Source organism: Gracilinanus agilis, chromosome 3, assembly GCF_016433145.1.
Source record: "Gracilinanus agilis isolate LMUSP501 chromosome 3, AgileGrace, whole genome shotgun sequence".
Lineage (NCBI taxonomy): Eukaryota > Metazoa > Chordata > Mammalia > Didelphimorphia > Didelphidae > Gracilinanus > Gracilinanus agilis.
The window spans coordinates 28,132,502-28,149,890 of NC_058132.1; the positions used below are offsets into that span (position 1 = coordinate 28,132,502).

The 17,389-nt window shown below is 47.7% G+C and overlaps 1 protein-coding gene across 2 annotated transcripts in view; it reads right to left on the reverse strand.

Annotated features, from left to right (window-relative positions):
• Window positions 1-12,193: 12,193 nt before the first annotated feature.
• DYRK1B (dual specificity tyrosine phosphorylation regulated kinase 1B) overlaps window positions 12,194-17,389 on the reverse strand; it is a 19,813-nt gene continuing 14,617 nt past the window's right edge. The window contains exons 1-11 of one of the 2 annotated variants that reach the window (XM_044671165.1): window positions 16,942-17,137; window positions 16,330-16,499; window positions 15,570-15,689; window positions 15,288-15,476; window positions 14,927-15,074; window positions 14,543-14,829; window positions 14,309-14,455; window positions 14,077-14,217; window positions 13,506-13,824; window positions 13,109-13,215; window positions 12,194-12,966 (exon numbers count right to left, since the gene is read on the reverse strand). In XM_044671165.1, the coding sequence (XP_044527100.1) occupies window positions 12,571-12,966; window positions 13,109-13,215; window positions 13,506-13,824; window positions 14,077-14,217; window positions 14,309-14,455; window positions 14,543-14,829; window positions 14,927-15,074; window positions 15,288-15,476; window positions 15,570-15,689; window positions 16,330-16,499; window positions 16,942-17,017 (2,100 nt within the window). In that variant the 5' untranslated portion in view covers window positions 17,018-17,137 and the 3' untranslated portion in view covers window positions 12,194-12,570. Of the gene's footprint in view, window positions 12,967-13,108; window positions 13,216-13,505; window positions 13,825-14,076; window positions 14,218-14,308; window positions 14,456-14,542; window positions 14,830-14,926; window positions 15,075-15,287; window positions 15,477-15,569; window positions 15,690-16,329; window positions 16,500-16,941; window positions 17,138-17,389 lie in introns of those variants that run through there. The other variant, XM_044671166.1, reaches the window with a different exon arrangement.

The window sequence follows — 17,389 nt, forward strand, 5'->3', positions numbered from 1 at the left end:
CCTCCCTCCCTCCCTCCTCCCTTCCTTTCTTCCTTCCTTCCCTCCCTCCCTCCTTCCTTTCTTCCTTCCTTTCTTCCTCCCTCCCTCCTTTCCTTCCTTCCTTCCTTCTCTCTGCTTAGCCATGAGCAGTCTGGGAGGGCTCTTGGGAAGGCTCCTTGCCTGCTCTCTCCTGTCTTGCTGAAAAAACAAAACAAAACAAAACAAAAAAAACCAAAAACTACCTTTCAAGCTGCAGCTTTCATTTCAGCCCTAGAACTCACTCTGAATATGGGCAATATAGAATAATTAATGATACCTGATACTTATGTCGTTTTTTAAACTTCGCAGAGCATTTCTCCATACATTGCCTCATTTGTGATTTTCAAGCCAGCAAGGCTAGTCCTACAGGGATTACTATCTCATTTTATAGGTGGGGAAAGTGAGACTCCCCATTTCTCCACCAAATACAGAAAGATCAACTTTTCAAGCTAGTAGAGACCAGAGGTAGGATTTGAACTCAGGTCTTTCTGACCCTGAAGCTCAACAGTCTTATCAACTATTCAAAGCTACTTATCTGTTCTCCAACCCTTCCCTGCAAGTATCTTTCCTGGGGTGAAATTGCTGCCACAAACTTCAAGCTGAGTCCCCACACCATGGGATCTCCCTCACACATGCACATGGACAAGTAGCAGCTCTCCATGGTGCTCAGCCTTGAGTTGGATTGCTGCCCAGGACAAGGGACAATAAGGCACTAGCTCGTCCTGCTTTGTAACAGATTATCTACCCATGAGCTCAAGGACAGGCTGAGATATTCCACTCTCTACTTTCTAGTCCATGACAAAGTTTAGATAACCTTCTCAGCCAGACTGGAGGTGAAGCTGTACAAAGGACCAAGCACAGAGCTGTTTTGCTCCATTACCAATTCAACAATGAGCTACTATCACTATTTTTTTCTTTTCTTTTTTTAAATTTTTAACCCTTAACTTCTGTGTATTGGCTCCTAGGTGGAAGAGTGGTAAGGGTGGGCAATGGGGGTCAAGTGACTTGCCCAGGGTCACACAGCTAGGAAGTGGCTGAGGCCAGATTTGAACCTAGGACCTCCCATCTCTAGGCCTGACTCTCAATCCACTGAGCTACCCAGCTGCCCCACTACTATCACTATTATAGAGGGCCTAAGACACCAGGCAATTTGCTGGGTATTGGGGATAGAAAGACAATTAAAAAGTTTCTGTCTTCAAAAAGTTATATTCTATGGAGGGAAAGCACATTTATACACCCCCAGCACTACTCTCCCCCAACCTATATTTACCCCTACAAATTGTGTCTCCAGGAAGGCAACCACTATCAAGTTGAAGGGATAGCTATATCAGCTATTGTAGTTTATAAGCCCCCACCACCGTGCTTCCCTTTAATCAGCCTGTAGACTAACCTAGCTTTTAGAAAAGACATTTATTACTGAAATAGCACAGAAAGAGCAGTAGTTAAACACCCTCCTCTCTTTGTGTTCTTGGGGGGAGTGAGCACAAATATAAATTGCAATGGGAATAAGGTACACGGGGTCAGAGAAACAGTTGCTAGAACTTCATGGCCTCCATGTCTTTGCACTGTGTAGACCTACAGGACCTCATGCCCCATGGAAATGCAGGGCCCTAGTTCTTGAACAAGCTTCAGCTAGGGGTATCATTTTGCTCTTTCAGAAAAAGCAGAGGCCTTTAGAACAGGATTGGGAGAATCTGCTCAGATTCTCTAGTTCTGAGGCTTATCACCTCCAAGGCAGGAAGTTGGAGATCAAAGATGTCTCCTTTTGATGACTCTTCCTAATACACGGTTGGGTCCCCTTGGTGAGAAAACTCACCACTAACTTATGATGACCATCTAGCACATTTCATCATGCCTGCATCTTAGGCCATCCCTAGATATAAGGCTCATTTCCTCAATTATCCCCAAACAGCTCTAGGGGTTCAGGATTTCCCAGGTTATTTTAGACTTTCATGTTTTCTGTTTAACTATGAAAATCAGTGGTGGGGGTGGGCAGAGGCACACAGATGACAACATAGAGGGAAATAAATCCGTGTGCTGGGACAAGTTCATTGCTTATGAAAACGAGCTATAGAGAATGATTCAATCATACCAGAAAGTGCCTCTCCCTTTCATCTTATTGTGTCCTTGTCCCTCCTGGGAGATTACACCCAAATTATCCTATAACTTCTTTGTACATAATTGTCTCCATGTTATCCCCCCAATTACACTGTGAATTGCTTGAGAGCAGAGACTTTTTTTACCTTTCTCTGTATCCCTAGCCCTAAGCAGAGTGCTTTTTTTTTTTTTTTTGCAGAGATACAGGAGTGCTTTGCCTTTTCCTTCTCCAGCTCATTTGACAGATAAGGAGACCGAGGCAGACAGAATTAGGGGATTTTCCCAGAATCACGTAGCTAATAAGCTTCTGAGGCTGGATTTGGACTCAGTTCTTCCGGACACCAGACCTCTTGTTCTGTTGTACCACACAGCTGTCCCCTAGCACATAGTAGAGCCTTAATAAGTACTTGTTGACGACTTGCACATTTGCTGATGACTAAAGGGGTACAACCATATACACCCAGATAAGTGCAAGATGATTTGAGGATAATAATAAGTAATTTAAGGTCTGAAAAGCAGTTTGCAAACATTATCTCACTTCATTCTTGCAACCTTTCCAGGGGATAGGTGCTGTTTTTATGCCCTTTTTACAGATGAAGAAATGGAGGCAGGCAGCAGGTAAGTGACTTACCCAGAGTCATATAGCACAGTTTGGGTCTTCCCATGTGCCAGTCAGTCAATAAATGTTTGCTTGTGCCAGAGTCTGTGCTAAGGATTGGGGATACAGAGAGAGGCAAAAGATAATCCCTGCCCTCAAAGACCTCACAGTCTAGTTAGGAAGGACCACATACAAAAGGAATCAGCAAAGAGGGAGGCAAATGCACCTGACTCCAGGCATGATGAAGAACTCCAGAGGGGGACATCTTGAGGATGGAGGGGATGAAGAGGTGACTGACTTGGGTTCCCTCCTTAAATAGTTCTGGGAGGAGAGCTCCCAGAATGTGGAAATACAGGGTATCGATGAGGTGTGAATTCCAGAGCTGAAGAGTTCTTGTGGAATGAGAGAGATTGCTGGGGCATGATGGTCAAATTGAAAAAGCAGAGATCTCCTGTCTGTCCATCTATCCCTGAACTGTCTAATAATCTGGGAGGCAGGGAGTGGGGAGTCAAGGGAAAGCTGCTGTCTGAATTGAACCTTTCAGATCCAGATACTAGAAATGATCAGATTTCCCTATCCAAGATAGTTTTCAGAAGAAAAAAAATCAAAGCTATCAATAGTCATATTAAAAAAATGCTTTAGCACCAAGCCTGATGTCAGGAGGATGTGTGGGTTCAATCGGGACCGCAGACATTTTCTAGCAGTGTACCCCTGGACATGCCACTTAACCCCAGTTGCCTAGCCCTTACTGCTCTTCTGCTTTGGAGCTGATACTATTTTTTTTTTAGAAAAATTTCTTCCATGATTCATGTTCTTGTTCTCTCTCCCCCCACACCCCATTCCCCGTAGCTGATGCACATTTCCACTGGTTTCTTCATGTGTCATCGATCAAGACCTATTTCCATATCATTGATAATTACACTAGGGTGGTCATTAAGAGTCTACATCATAAATCATGTCCATGTCAACCCATGTGTTCAAACAGTTGTTTTTCTTCTGTGTTTTCACTCCTGTAGTTCTTCCTCTGAATGTGGGTAGCGTTCTTTTCCATACATCCCTCAGAGTTGTCCTGGGTCATTGCATTGCTGCTAGTACAGGCGTCCATTACATTTGATTTTACCACAGTGTATCAGTCTCTGTGTACAATGTTCTTCTGGCTCTGCTCCTTTCACTCTGCATCAGTTCCTGGAGGTCATTACAGTTCACATGGAATTCCTCCAGTTTATTATTCCTTTGAGCACAATAGTATTCCATCACCAACATATGCCACAATTTGTTCAGCCAATCCCCAATTGATGGGCAACCCCTCATTTTCCAGTTTTTTGCCACCACAAAGAGCGCGGCTATAAATATTTTTGCAACAGTCTTTTTATCTATGATCTCGTTGGGGTACAAACCCAGCAATGGTATGGCTGGATCAAAGGACAGGCAGTCTTCTAGCACTCTTCGGGCATAGTTCCAAATTGCCATCCAGAATGGTTGGATCAATTCACAACTCCACCAGCAGTGCAATGTCCTAATTTTGCCACATCCCCTCTAACATTCATTACTCTCCCCTGCTGTCATTTTAGCCAGTCTGCTGAGTGTGAGGTGATACCTCAGAGTTGTTTTGATTTGCATTTCTCTAATTATTAGAGATTTAGAACACTTTCTCATGTGCTTATTGATAGTTTTGATTTCTTTATCTGAAAATTGCCTATTCATGTCCCTTGCCCATTTATAGATTGGAGAATGGCTTGATTTTTTGTACAATTGATTTAACTCCTTGTATATTTGAGTAATTAGACCTTTGTCAGAGATTTTTGTTATATAGATTTTTTTCTCAGTTTGTTGTTTCCCTTCTGCTTTTAGTTGCATTGTTTTTGTTTGTACAAAACCTTTTTAATTTAATGTAATCAAAATTATTTATTTTACATTTTGTAATTTTTTCTAACTCTTGCTTGGTTTTAAAATCTTTCTTTTCCTGAGATCTGACAAGTATACTATTCTGCGTTTGCCTAATTTTCTTATAGTTTCCTTCTTTATATTCAAATCATTCACCCACTCTGAATTTGTCTTGGTGTAGGGTGTGAGATGTTGATCTAAACCTAATCTCTCTCATATTGCTTGCCAATTTTCTCAGCAGTTTTTATCAAATAGTGGATTTTTGTCCCAAAAGTTGGGCTCTTTGGGTTTATCATACACTGTCTTGCTGACGTCACTTACCCCAAGTCTATTCCACTGATCCTCCCTTCTGTCTCTTAGCCAGTACCATATTGTTTTGATTACCGCTGCTTTATAGTATAATTTAATATCTGGTACTACTTCATTTTTTTCATTATTTCCCTTGATATTCTTGATCTTTTGTTCTTCCAAATGAACTTTGTTATAGTTTTTTCTAATTTTTAAAAAAAGTTTCTTGGTAGTTTGATAGGTATGGCACTAAATAAGTAAATTAATTTGGGTAGAATGGTCATTTTTATTATGTTAGCTTGTCCTACCCATGAGCAATCAATATTTTTTAATTGTTTAGATCTAGTTTTAATTGTTTGGAAAGTGTTTTGTAGTTGTGTTTGTATAATTCCTGTGTTTGTTTTGGTAGATAGATTCCTAAGTATTTTATATTGTCTAGGGTGATTTTAAATGGTGTTTCTCTTTCTAACTCTTGCTGCTTTGATGTGTTGGAAATATATAGAAATGCTGATGATTTATGTGCATTTATTTTGTATCCTGCAACTTTGCTAAAGTTATTGATTATTTCTACTAGCTTTTTAGTTGATTCTCTAGGATTTTTAAGTAGACCATCATATCATCTGCAAAGAGTGATAGCTTGGTCTCCTCATTGCTTATTTTAATACCTTCAATTTCTTTTTCTCTAATTCTCTAATTACTGTTGGTGTTTCTAGTACAATGTTAAATAATAGAGGTGATAATGGGCATCCTTGTTTCACTCCTGATCTTATTGGGAAGGCTTCTAATTTATCCCCATTGCATATGATGCTTGTTGATGATTTTAGATATGTATACTATTTTTATTTATTTTTTTTTTTAGGAAAGGTCTACTATTTTTTATTTATTATTTTTAGGAAAGGTTCTTCTATTCCTATACTTTCTAGTGTTTTCAATAGGAATGGGCGTTGTATTTTGTCAGTTTTTTCAGCATATATTGAGATAATCATATGATTTTTGTTTGTTAGCTTGTTGATATAGTCAATTATGTGGATGGTTTTCCTAATGTTGAATCATCCTTGTATTCTTGGTATAAATCCCACCTGATCATGATGGATAACCCTCTTGATCACTTGCTGAAGTCTTTTTGCTAGTATTCTATTTAAGATTTTTGTATCTATGTTCATTAGGGAGATTGGTCTGTAGTTTTCTTTTTCTGTTTTTTGTCTGCCTGGCTTTGGAATCAGCACCATATTTGTGTCATAAAAGGAATTTGGTAGAACTACTTCTTTGCTTATTACATCAAATAATTTGTATAGTATTGGGATTCATTGTTCTTTGAATGTTTGATAAAATTCACTTGTGAATCCATTGGGCCCTGGCAATTTTTTCTTAGGGAGTTCTTTGATGGCTTGTTCAATTTCTTTTTCTGATATTGGATTATTTAAGAATTATATTTCTTCTGCTGTTAATCTAGGCAATTTATATTTCTGTAAATATTCACCCCCACTTAGATTGCTATATTTATTGCCATATAATTGGTCAAAATAGTTTTTAATGATTGCCTTAATTTCCTCTTAGTTAGAGGCGAGCTCTCCCTTTTCATCTTTGATACTGTTAATTTGATTTTCTTCTTTCCTTTTTTTAAATTAGATTTACCAGTTCTTTGTCTATTTTATCTGTTTTTTCAAAATACCAGCTTCTAGTCTCATTTATTAATTCAATAGTTCTTTTACTTTCAATTTTATTAATTTCTCCTTTGATTTTTAGAATTTCTATTGATCCTTGACAAGGAAAAACCACATCTCTAAAGTATCCCTTCATTCCTATCATTGGCTAATGTGATAGAAAAGGAAAATGACAAATGTTATAGATTGTAGAATAGATACACCTATGCATTGTTGGTGGAGTGGTCCAGCATTCTGGAACAATTTGGAGGTATGCCTGAAGGACTCTAAAACTGTACATACCCTTTCACCCAGCAATATCACTACTAGGTCCATGCTCCAGAGAGATAAAGGGAAATGGACCTATATGTACAAAAATCTTTATAGCAGCTCTTTTTGTGGTGGCAAAGAATTGGAAACTGAGAGAAGGTCCATCAATAGAATGGCTGAACAAGATGTGGTATATGATTATATGGAATACTATTGAGCCATAAGAAATGATGAGGGGATGATTGCAGAAAAACCTGAGAAGAGTTGCATGAATTGGGGAAACTAAAATTAGCAGAACCAAGAAAATAACCTATACAGTAACAGCAATATTGTAGCCATGAACAATCCAAGGTAACCTCCATTCAATACAATGATTCACAATAATTCTAAAAGGCTCATTAACAACAGAAAATGCTTCTATTCCTGGTTGTGTCTGTTTTGTAGAAAAATTTTTATCATCTCTAGCCCTTGTTTGCCTAAGGATTCTTCCTTTTGTTGTAGCTATGAAAAGTACTTAATCTGGTTCCCTTTTAGTTTTGTTACTGTGTCACTTGTACCGAGAGGCAATGTGGGGAAGTGGGGAGATAGTTCAAGAACCAGGAAGGTTTGAGTTCAAGTCCCACTTCTGACATACTATGTAGACCTGGTCTCAGGGCTCCCAAGCAACTTTCCAGGACTAAATTTCTCTTCAGAGAAGGTGTCCATCTGCCTTGATAGAATTTCCTCACTCGGGAGTTCTCTATACCAATGAAGTCGCAGGTCCAGTATCTATCCCCTCTGACTTTTAATATTCAGGTCACACATTCATTTGGGGCTTATTGTGGCATCTGGTGCAAAGTGTCAATGTTGGAAGGGTCATAGAAAATCTAGCAGACTCCTGTCACTGCCAGCAGAATCCTGATTTGATGTAACAATACTGGAAAGCAGTTTGGAATTCTGCTAAGAAAATGACTAAATTGTCTATACCCTGTGAGGACTCTCCTCACACACAACCAACCCTTCATCTCTCTTCTTTGGATGGTTACACGGGCTCTCCCCCATGCCTAGAATTCTTTCTCCCATCTCTGCCTTCTGGCTCCCTTCAGGTTTTAGCTAAAGTCCCACCTTCTGCAAAAACCTTTTCTGAGCCTACTTAGTGTGAGTAGTGTCTTCTTCCCTTTGCTGATTATCTCCAGCTTATCCTCTCTGGAGTTTGTCCATACCTAGTTTTCCCCATTGCAATGAGGGTTCTTTGAGAGTAGTATTGGCTTTTTAGTTTTTCTTCTTCCCTGTATCCACAGAGCTTAGCATGGTACCTGGCACATAGGAACTACTTAATAAAGATTTCCTCTGCCTGACATATACCTCACAGGGATCACTGGTAAAAAGATAAGTCTTATTTATAGACCACAAATATAGATAGCAGCACCCCCCCCACCTTTTTTTTTTTTGGTAATAGATAATTAGAAGTTCTCTTTGCTTGTGAAATGGTGAAACAAATTGTGGGTAGGCTCTTTGGAGAGTATCAAGAGCACAGCTCTGGCCTTCAGGCCAAGGTGGATGCTTGAATGTTTGGGAGCCAGACTGCCCAGCCCCCTACTCCAGCCAAACGCTGAAATTCCCACAGATGGAAGAATGAGCAAGCTGCCAGGCAGCAAAGTCTATATGCTGACCCTTACTAGCTGTGTGATCCAGGGCAAGTCACTCGACTGCTGTCTGCCTCAGTTTACTCATCTGTAAAATGGGTAAGATAATAGCACTGATCTTTTAGGACTGTTGTGAGAACCAAATGGGATAACTATAAAGTGCTGGCAGATAGTGGGTACTATATAAATGCTAGATTATTACTATTTTTAGGACAGCTAGGTGGGGCAGTAGATAGGTCAAGCTTGGAATCAGGAAGACTCATCTTCCTGAGTTCAAATCTGGCCTTAGATGCTTACTAGTGTGTGATCCTGGGCAAATCACTTAACCCTGTCTGCCTCAGTTTCCTCATCTGTAAAGTAAGCTGGAGAAAGAAACGGCAAACCACTCCAGTGTCTTTGTCAAGAAAACCTCAAATGGGGTCGTGAGTTAGAAATGACTGATCAAGATTGCCCAAAGTTAGTCAAAAGCCCAATGGGGCAAAGCTCTAACATGGAGCCAGGTGAGCTGATGGGTTCCATAAGAGCTCAGGGAGCAGAAACCAGTGACTTTTGAGGGACAGCCCCAGACCAGGGCTCTGAAGGCCCTTATTTCTGTGTCTTGAGACTCTGAGAGGGCCCTCAAGGTGCGTTTAGTTCTCTGAACCTCAAAGATCCAGGAGTGGGGATGGGGGTTAACCCCAGGAGAGGAAGGCCAGCACAGAACCAGGGAGAGGCCAGATATAGCAAACTATCTCATCCAAAGCAGCAGCAGTGGGGAGAATTTGCTTGGCCTTGGCACAAAGTTCCAATTCAGGAATTAAAGCTGGAAAGATCAGCAAATCAGAAAAAAATACCTAACAGTATGATTATAAATTCCCTGCCCCACCCCACCCTAAAGTAACTAATACTATAACAATTCCAAGCTGAGACTCTGAGGAAACAATGACTTTTGTACAAGGGCTCCATCAAGAAATTTTGTTCACCCCTTTGGCAGTCTGGTGAAGACTACAGATCTTTCTCATAAATTGTTCAGTTGCTGTCTTACTCTCCGCAAAGACACTGGAATGGTTTGCCATTTCCTTCTGGTCATTTTACAGATGAGGAAATTGAGGCCAACAGGGTGAAATGACTTGCCCAGGGTCCCTCAGTCAGTGTCTGAGCCTGATTTTTGAACTCCGGAAGATGAGTCTTCCTGGCTCCCAGCCTGGTACTCCAACCACTACACCAACTAGCTACCCCATTCTCACAATAATATTTTTAAATGCACAAGATTACAAAAGAAACCAATATGTTGAAATAGTTATCAAAATATTTTTAAAAACCAAGTTCATGGACCCCAGGTTAAGAACATGTGAACTACATGAATAGCTAGAAGAAATTAAGCAATAAAAAAAAATTAATAGTAGCTTAGAAGAGAAAATGGCAATTAAAAAAAATCCTTACCTTTTTTTCTACCTTAGAAACAACAACACCAATTTTAGTTCCAAGGCAGAAGAGCAGTAAGGGCTAGACAACTGGGATTAAGTGACTTGCCTAGAGTCACATAACTAAGAAGTTTCTGAGATCATATTTGAACCCAAGACCTCCCATCTCCAGACCTGGCTCTCTATCCATCAAGCTTCTGGTTGCCTCAGAAAATGGCAAATTTTGCCTAACAAATGGAATTCCTGAAAACTAGAATACATAAATGTCTATCAACAGAAATCAACTGTGATAAAGCAAGAAATATTAGACCTCAGTCAAGAAGACAATGTAAGATAGCTGATATAAAAAATTGACTAGAAAAACAGATGAGATAATTAAGAATCATTGGGGGACAGCTAGGTGGCTCAGTAGATAAGAGCCAGGGCTAGAATCAGGTCGTCCTGAGCTTAAATCTGGTCACAGACACCTTTATAACTGTGTGGCCTTAGCTAAATCACTTAAATCCAATTGTCTAGCCTTTATGACTCTTCTGCTTTGGAACTGATATAGATTCTAAGATAAAAGTTAAGGGTTAAAAAAAATCATTGAACTCCCTGAAAACCATGATTTAAAAAAAAGCATAGACACACTATGTTTCAAAAAATCAAGTGAAAGCTTCCTGGATTTATTAAGAGAGCAAAAGAAGATAGAACCCACCAATTATCTCCTAAAAAGGATTCTAAATGGAAAACTCTCCTGAATGTCTTAAGCAAATTCAGGGCTGCCACTTAAAAAAAATGATACAAGAAGCCAGAGCAAGGTTCAGATATGTGGCACTGGGCAGCTTCTACTGAAAACCAGAGATCTTGGAATCAGAATACTGAAAAAGGCCAAAGAGATGGGCTCATAACCAAGAATGATTCATACTGCAAGACTTAAAATCCTACAGAGGAAATGGAAGATTGGTAGAGACTTTGGGGCATGGTTGTTGCCAAACCCACGGCTCAGTAGAGTTGGGGGATGGGGTGGAATAAGGATGCATGAACCTAGGAGGAAAGGCCCAGGTGGTGGGGTCAGAGGCCTCGGGCTGTTCCAGTCCCCAGCAAGGCCCGGCTTTACGCTCATTACAAGATCCTTAAAAAAAAAAAAAAACTTTTTCTGGTTTTTCGAGGAGGTGTGGAGGTGACCACGGGAGCGTATCTCTGGGTAGTGAGGGTGCTGATGTGTAACAAGTCCCGGGATCTGGTTGCGCTGTGGGGGTCAAAGGGAGATATGGAGTGGTCGTGGTGGTGAAATACTAGGGGGACCCCGACTTCTTGATGGAGCGGCAGGGACAACGCAGAGATATTGGAGTTTGTTCCTCGTGGGACAAATTGGGAAACAGGAGAGGGGAAGGGAAGGCCGGCATGCTGTGGGAAAGAGGGGGCCATTCCGAAGCCACGGGAGACCTTGACCGTGGATGCTGGACCTTCCCCACAATCCAGGTATGGGGGGAAGCCGCTGCGCCGTAGAGCCCTCTTTACGCATGGAGAAGCCGAAGCTTAGGGAGGTTGCCGGAAGGAATCAAACTCAAGGCCCGCCTCCCACCCCTAAGTGTCTCCCTGGAGGGGTGGGCTATGATTTCTGTCAAAGAATTTTAGGGCATGCGCAGGGGAGCAGCAACGGATGAACCCGCCCCATTCATCTCCTCTAGCCAATCCGCAGCGGCCACCCCCATTGGCAACGGTCTTGTCCACCTTCCGTTTCGGGACGGTGATTGGTTAAGTCAAGGAAGGCTGGTCATTGATTGGCGCTCCAAATTCTTCAGGAAGACACTCGTGTCACCAAGCAGGGCCTCCGATTGGCTGGAGCGCAAGGCCACACCCACCCTCATAGCAGGGAGCCGATATCCCTCCCTCTAAAGTGCCCGCCCCCGCCCCCCCCCACTAGAGTCATTTGAGGGGCTGCATAGGAAACGTTATGGCCCTGGCGGCCCACCAAGAAACAGCGGCGCAAAGGCCTCTGGGTAGGGCTGCCAATCCAGCCCCTGCAGCCTCTGAGGTTTCTTGGGGCGCAGAGGTCCCTGGGACTTACCTGGGAAGACGTGCCCCCCGCCCCAGTACCGCCTGAGGTTCAGCTCCTCCCCCTCCCCCAGCAGAGAGGGTACAAGAGGTGGGGCACAGGGACAGACCTAGCAGAACTCCTCCAGGAGGGCTGGCTGGCAGGGGCGCCCTGTGCACATCAAGGTCATCCCAGATGGCCCCATTCTGTGGCCACTATCTGTTTCCCCTCACCCGGCCTGGGGCTGTCGGAGGTTGCAGGAGCCTCCCACCACCTCTCCCAGCCTTCCCAGCACCACCCTCTTTGGGGTTGTGTGTTTGGAGAGGGAGTGGACGAGCAACCCCGCGTGTGAGAAAGCTCTTTACTTGGGTACAGCACAGGGCGCCCCAGACTCCTGCGGATGCCTCCCTCCCCCTCCCCCCCCCAGCCCCAGGGTGGAGAGCAGGGGAGCCACCCCAGGGCTGCCAGTCTTTGGTACAATAAATAGAAAACAAAGGGGCCAGCAGGGCCGAGGAGCCAGTCCATGGGGGACGGGGGGCAGGGGTCATACCCCCTCCTCTCCTCGGCCCCAGCCCCCAGTCGGGTCAGTGCAGGTGCCCCCCTCCCCCACTGGGTAGCAGCAATTCCAGTTGAGAGGGGAGGAGGGCTGGGGGAGGGAAGGCATGAGCCCAGGGGCCCCAAGGGGGAAGGGGTATGGCTTCGGGGGCCCCAGGGGGGCAGGGGATCACGAGCTGGCGGCCGTACTCTGGGGGACACCGCAGAGGCCCAGGCGGGGGCCTAGGGCTGGGTCCTCAGGTGGGGGGATCGGCGGCCGGCCCCCGCCCCTGGGGCCGCCCCCCCCTGTGGTCCGAGTCCGGAAGGCCGAAGAGGCCGGGTGCTGGAGAGGGGGAGCAGGGCGGAGTGGGGCACAGTCCTGTGGGGCAGGCGGAGGCAGCAGGGGGCCACCTCCAAGGCTCACGTCCATCAGCTCAGGAGGAGGTGGTGAGGAAGAGGAAGAAGAGCCAGCCTGGGCCCCGTGGAAGGAGGAGGAAGAGGAGGCTGGGGCCGGGGCTGGGCCCGGGGGAGGCTTGTGGGCCACGTCTCCCCCTGCCCAAGGGCGCAGCGGCTGGGAAGGTGGGACCTGCCGGGGAGAAAGGCACAGGCTCCATCAGCCAAATGAAGCGCCACTACCTTGGGGGGGCAGGCGGGCGGGGGGCAGCCTCACACCCCGCCTCAGTGCCCTGCCCCTGGCCTGGAGCCAGCCCCACGCCCGAGGCCCATACCTGGGGGCTGTGCATCTCGCAGTCCGTCACCGGAGGCCCTGGGCCCCCACAGTACCGGTTGCTGTAGCGGTAGCTCCGGTTGTCATTTGATGATCCGCTGGACCCACCTGCGGTAGGGAAGAAAGTAAGCTGGCCAGATGCCCAAGAGGAGAGAAGTGCAATCCTTTGGTTCAAGGCCAGAGCCTATAGATTCATAGGACTTTGACAGGGAACAGCCCCAAGAAAAGGCACCTGGTGAAACCCCATCTTATAGATAAGCAAGCAAAAAGGAGGTTCAGACAAAAGGGGTTTTCTCCAGATTCACACGGGTATCAAGTGCTCAGCCTAGACACTGGGCCAAATCCTCTCCCCCAGGCCCCCTTCAAGTGGTCCCAGGACCCCCCCTCTCTCCCCGCACCAGAGCTGGAGACAGAGCTGGCTGCACTGGAGGAGTGGGAGGCGTCGGGGGCTGGAGAAGGGGAGGTGGAGGTGCTGCTCCCCGAGGGCCCCGTGTTGGTCGCCTCGTCAGCGGTTCGACGGAAGAAACCATGCTGCAGGGCCCCCAGGGGGCTGATGCGGGCGGCTGGCTCGTATGCCAGCATGCGCAGCACCAGGTCCTGGAAGCGGAGGTAGTCGGCTGTGCTATGGCCTGGCTCGCCTGCCCGCCGGCCCCCAGGGCCGCCTGTCTGCACGCCCAGCACCTCCTGCAGCCGCCGTGTGCCGGGTCCCTGGTACTCCTAGGAGGGAAGAACAGAGGAGAGTCTGGAGGGGGGCTGGAGAACCAGGAGAAGGGGAAACCCAGGAAAGAATCCCAGACAGATTAGAAGAACAAGAAGGGAATAAAGGAAGAATTCCTAACTGCATGATGTCAGTGAGGAAAGAGATAGTGACTGGGGGAGTCGCTGCAGAGAAGCCACATGGGAGGGAGGGACCCTTCAGACTGGGTTTAGGGGTGCAGTGGTAGGGCTGGGAAGGGCAGGGCCACTCACCTTCCTGAGGTCTTTGCTCCTCCGGAGGGTCCAGCCCCCTCCAGGCAACCGATCAAAGTACTTCCTAGCCTTGGGTGCCTGTTCCAGCATGGGAGCTGGGGGTAGCCCCAGCACTTCCACAATCCTATTCATCTGGTCCACCTGGGCCCAAAGATAGGCACAAGGCTGTCAGTCTCACCTCCCTTCGTGTAAATCTTGAACCCACTTCTTTGACCTCCCCCCAGGCCCTCACCTCATTAGAACCACTGAAGAGGGGCTCTCCTGTGTGCATCTCCACAAGGATACAGCCTAAAGACCACATGTCGATGGCCAGGTCATACGGGGTCCCCAGGAGCACCTCAGGTGAGCGGTAGAAGCGGCTCTGGATATACTGATAGATCTGGGGAGAAAGGCGGCTGGGTCAGGGCCTCTGCGGGATCTAACTACCATCTGCCCCAGCCCCTAGGGACCCAGGTCACATCTGTACCCGCTGGCCCAGCTGGCAGGAGCTGCCGAAGTCGACGATTTTGATGGCGCTGCGCTTGGGGTTACAGAGGAGGATGTTCTCAGGCTTGAGGTCGCAGTGGATGATGCTGAGCTCAGGGGTGGCCAGGAAGAGCAGAGCCGTGCAGAGCTGCTGTGCTAGCTTCCGGGTCAGGTTCAGCGAGACGCCCCGAAAGTGGGTGTTCCTCAGCAGGTCGTACAGGTTGTAGGAAAGGAGCTCAAAGACCAGGCACAGGTGGTTCCGGAACATGAAATGTCGTTTCAGATGCACTAAAGAGAGGGAGCAGGAATAGGTGAAGATGGCTCAGTCCTTGGCCCCAGCCCCACCCTGTCATCCCTGCCTGCCCGCCAGGTTCCCGGGCCTCACCGATGTAGTACTTCATCTCTGTGTCGTGCTGGTTCATCAGCTCAAGCAGCCGCAACTCAATCTGCGCCTGGTTCAGAAACGCCTTCTTGTTCTTAATGATCTTGATGGCCACCAGCTCCTGGGCCTGGTGGTCATAGGCCTTCACCACCTGGGAAGGACCAAGAGGTCCAGGATCAGAGGGGATGGACTCCAACTAGGTCCCATGATGGATCCCAAGTGACCAAGAAGACCTCCAGGACACAGAGACGTTAAGAGGAATGACTTGGGGGCAGCAGAGAACTTGAGGGGCAGGGGAGGACTTAGCCTCTCTGCTGTCCGGAGGGTTCCCCCAACCCTCCACATATCTGGTTCCAGTCCCCACCTGTCCAAAGGAGCCCTTCCCAATGAGCGAGTCGATCTCATAGCGTTCCAGCCACCGTTCCCCGCTTCGCACAATATAGTCATGGTTGTCGTCATCATAGCCGTGGTTCAGAACCTTCCGCTCTTTCTTTGTGCTTGCGTCCTCTGGGGGACCCTGCTGGGCCCGACGCTTTTTCTTGGCGTAGTACACCTGGGGCGGAGGAGGATGTAAAAAGATAGTAAGCAGAGATGTTGGAGATACCCTCCGACTGGCTGCCCCTTTCTGCCCAGGGCCCAAACCCACCTCATTAATGTGCTTATAGGTCTTGATGAGGTCCACAGAGAGCTTTCGGAGGGGGGCGGAGGTGGCATCCCGAAAGGCCAGCGGGAGCCGTCGCTGTAGCAGCCTGACATCTGGAACCACCTGGGAGAGGGCAGGACAGACAAGGAGTCAACCCTTTAGCCCCTAGTCTCCTGTTGTCCCTCCCACACTGCCATCTTATACACAGACCCTGTGCTATAGGAAGCATAACCATGACCCCCATTTTACAGCAGAGAACTCTGAAAGCTCTTTCAATGACCTGTGCAAGATCATAGGGCCAATGCTTTCCATCTCCTGGCCACACTTTGTCTCTTAACCTTTAAACCTCAGTGCATGAAGAGAGAAGTTGGGGCAGGGACTTTGTGGGACTGTGGAAAAGAGGCTGGATTGGAGCCTAAGGACCTGGGCTCCAATCCCAGTCTGGCCACTTCCTCCTAGTGTGACCCTGGAGAAATTGCTGAACCTCTCTTTAGGCCTCAGCTGCCTCCTTAAGTAAAACAAGGGGATGACCTCGAAGGTTCTTGTCAGCTCTTCAACTAGACCCTCAGTTCTAAGATTGATCTTTTCTGACCCAGATCTTCCAGGTCTCCTTGACTTGTTATCTCTAGATTTTTTAATTCTATGTGCTTCCACAAGGCCTGTCCTCCTGTGCCCAGAGGACTTGGAGCCAGGAGTCAGTCCTTAGGGCCCAGCTTTTAACCCCAGGACCCCTTCTTTCCCCAGGACCTGGGTTAGACAATACCTGTGTATGCTCCTGGGGGGCTGGGAAGCCGGAGAAAGGACCATGGCTGGGAGGGGCGGCCATGGCCGGCTCAGAGGGCCGAAGGGAAGCAAGGCCCGGAGCAGGAGCCCGGCTGGGGGGTGACTTCTCGCATCCTGCACCACAGCTGCTGCCACCACCACCGCCGGGACCTAGAGAGAAGGAGTAGAGGAGATGGGATGTGGGGGACAGGGCACCTGAAAGGGAAGTAGGGGATTAGCCTGGAAGAAGGGGACTAAAACAACAGACAAACAGAGGAGAAAGCAAGGACTGGTAATCAGGAACACAGGTAAGAAAAGGCAGGGCTAGGAGCAGAGAAGGTCAGGGTCCTGTGACAGTCCTTTCCCCTCTCCCCCCACAACAGAGGGCTGGCTTGAACTCCCCCAGGCTCACCAGATGATAGCCACTCTCCACGGGAGGGGGGGGGCAAGGAAGGAGGGGAACAGGGAAGCACAAAGGGGCCCATCTCCCTAGATCATGGGGGAGGTGTCTCCTCTGACACTAGGGAGATAAGGGTCTGGATCCCCCTACGGTTGCCCCAGGTGAGAAGGGGGGCTGGTGAGCCTCCATTCTGCGCCCCTCCCTCTCTCATACCCACGCTGGGGGGCTGTCGGGAGCCACGGGCAGGTGGCCGGCGGGGTCCCCAGTCTGGCAGGCGGGCAGTCAGCATCTTGGGCAGGGAGGGTGGGAGATGGAGGGGTGACCCGTCTGAGCCGAGGGAGGGGAGGCCAGGCACGCTAGGCCCAGAGGCGCCCCCAGTCCCTGCCCTGCCTGGCCCTGTCCTGTCCCGTCCGCTGGGTGACAGCAGCAGCCGCTGGGAGGGGGAGGGGGGTCAGCCGAGGTTGCCCGGAGGGGGGAGCTGAGCAGGTGGAAGGGGGGAGACAAGGAGGAGGACGGCGGCAGGAGGGAGGGGGAGGGAGGACGGGGTTAACCCTACAGCTGCTGGGCTGGGCCTAGGGCCGGCCTCCCCCCAACTTCCAGCCCGGCCTGTCTGCTAATTAACCCTGGGGTCGCACCGGGGGCCAGAGAAGCCTCTCCTCCG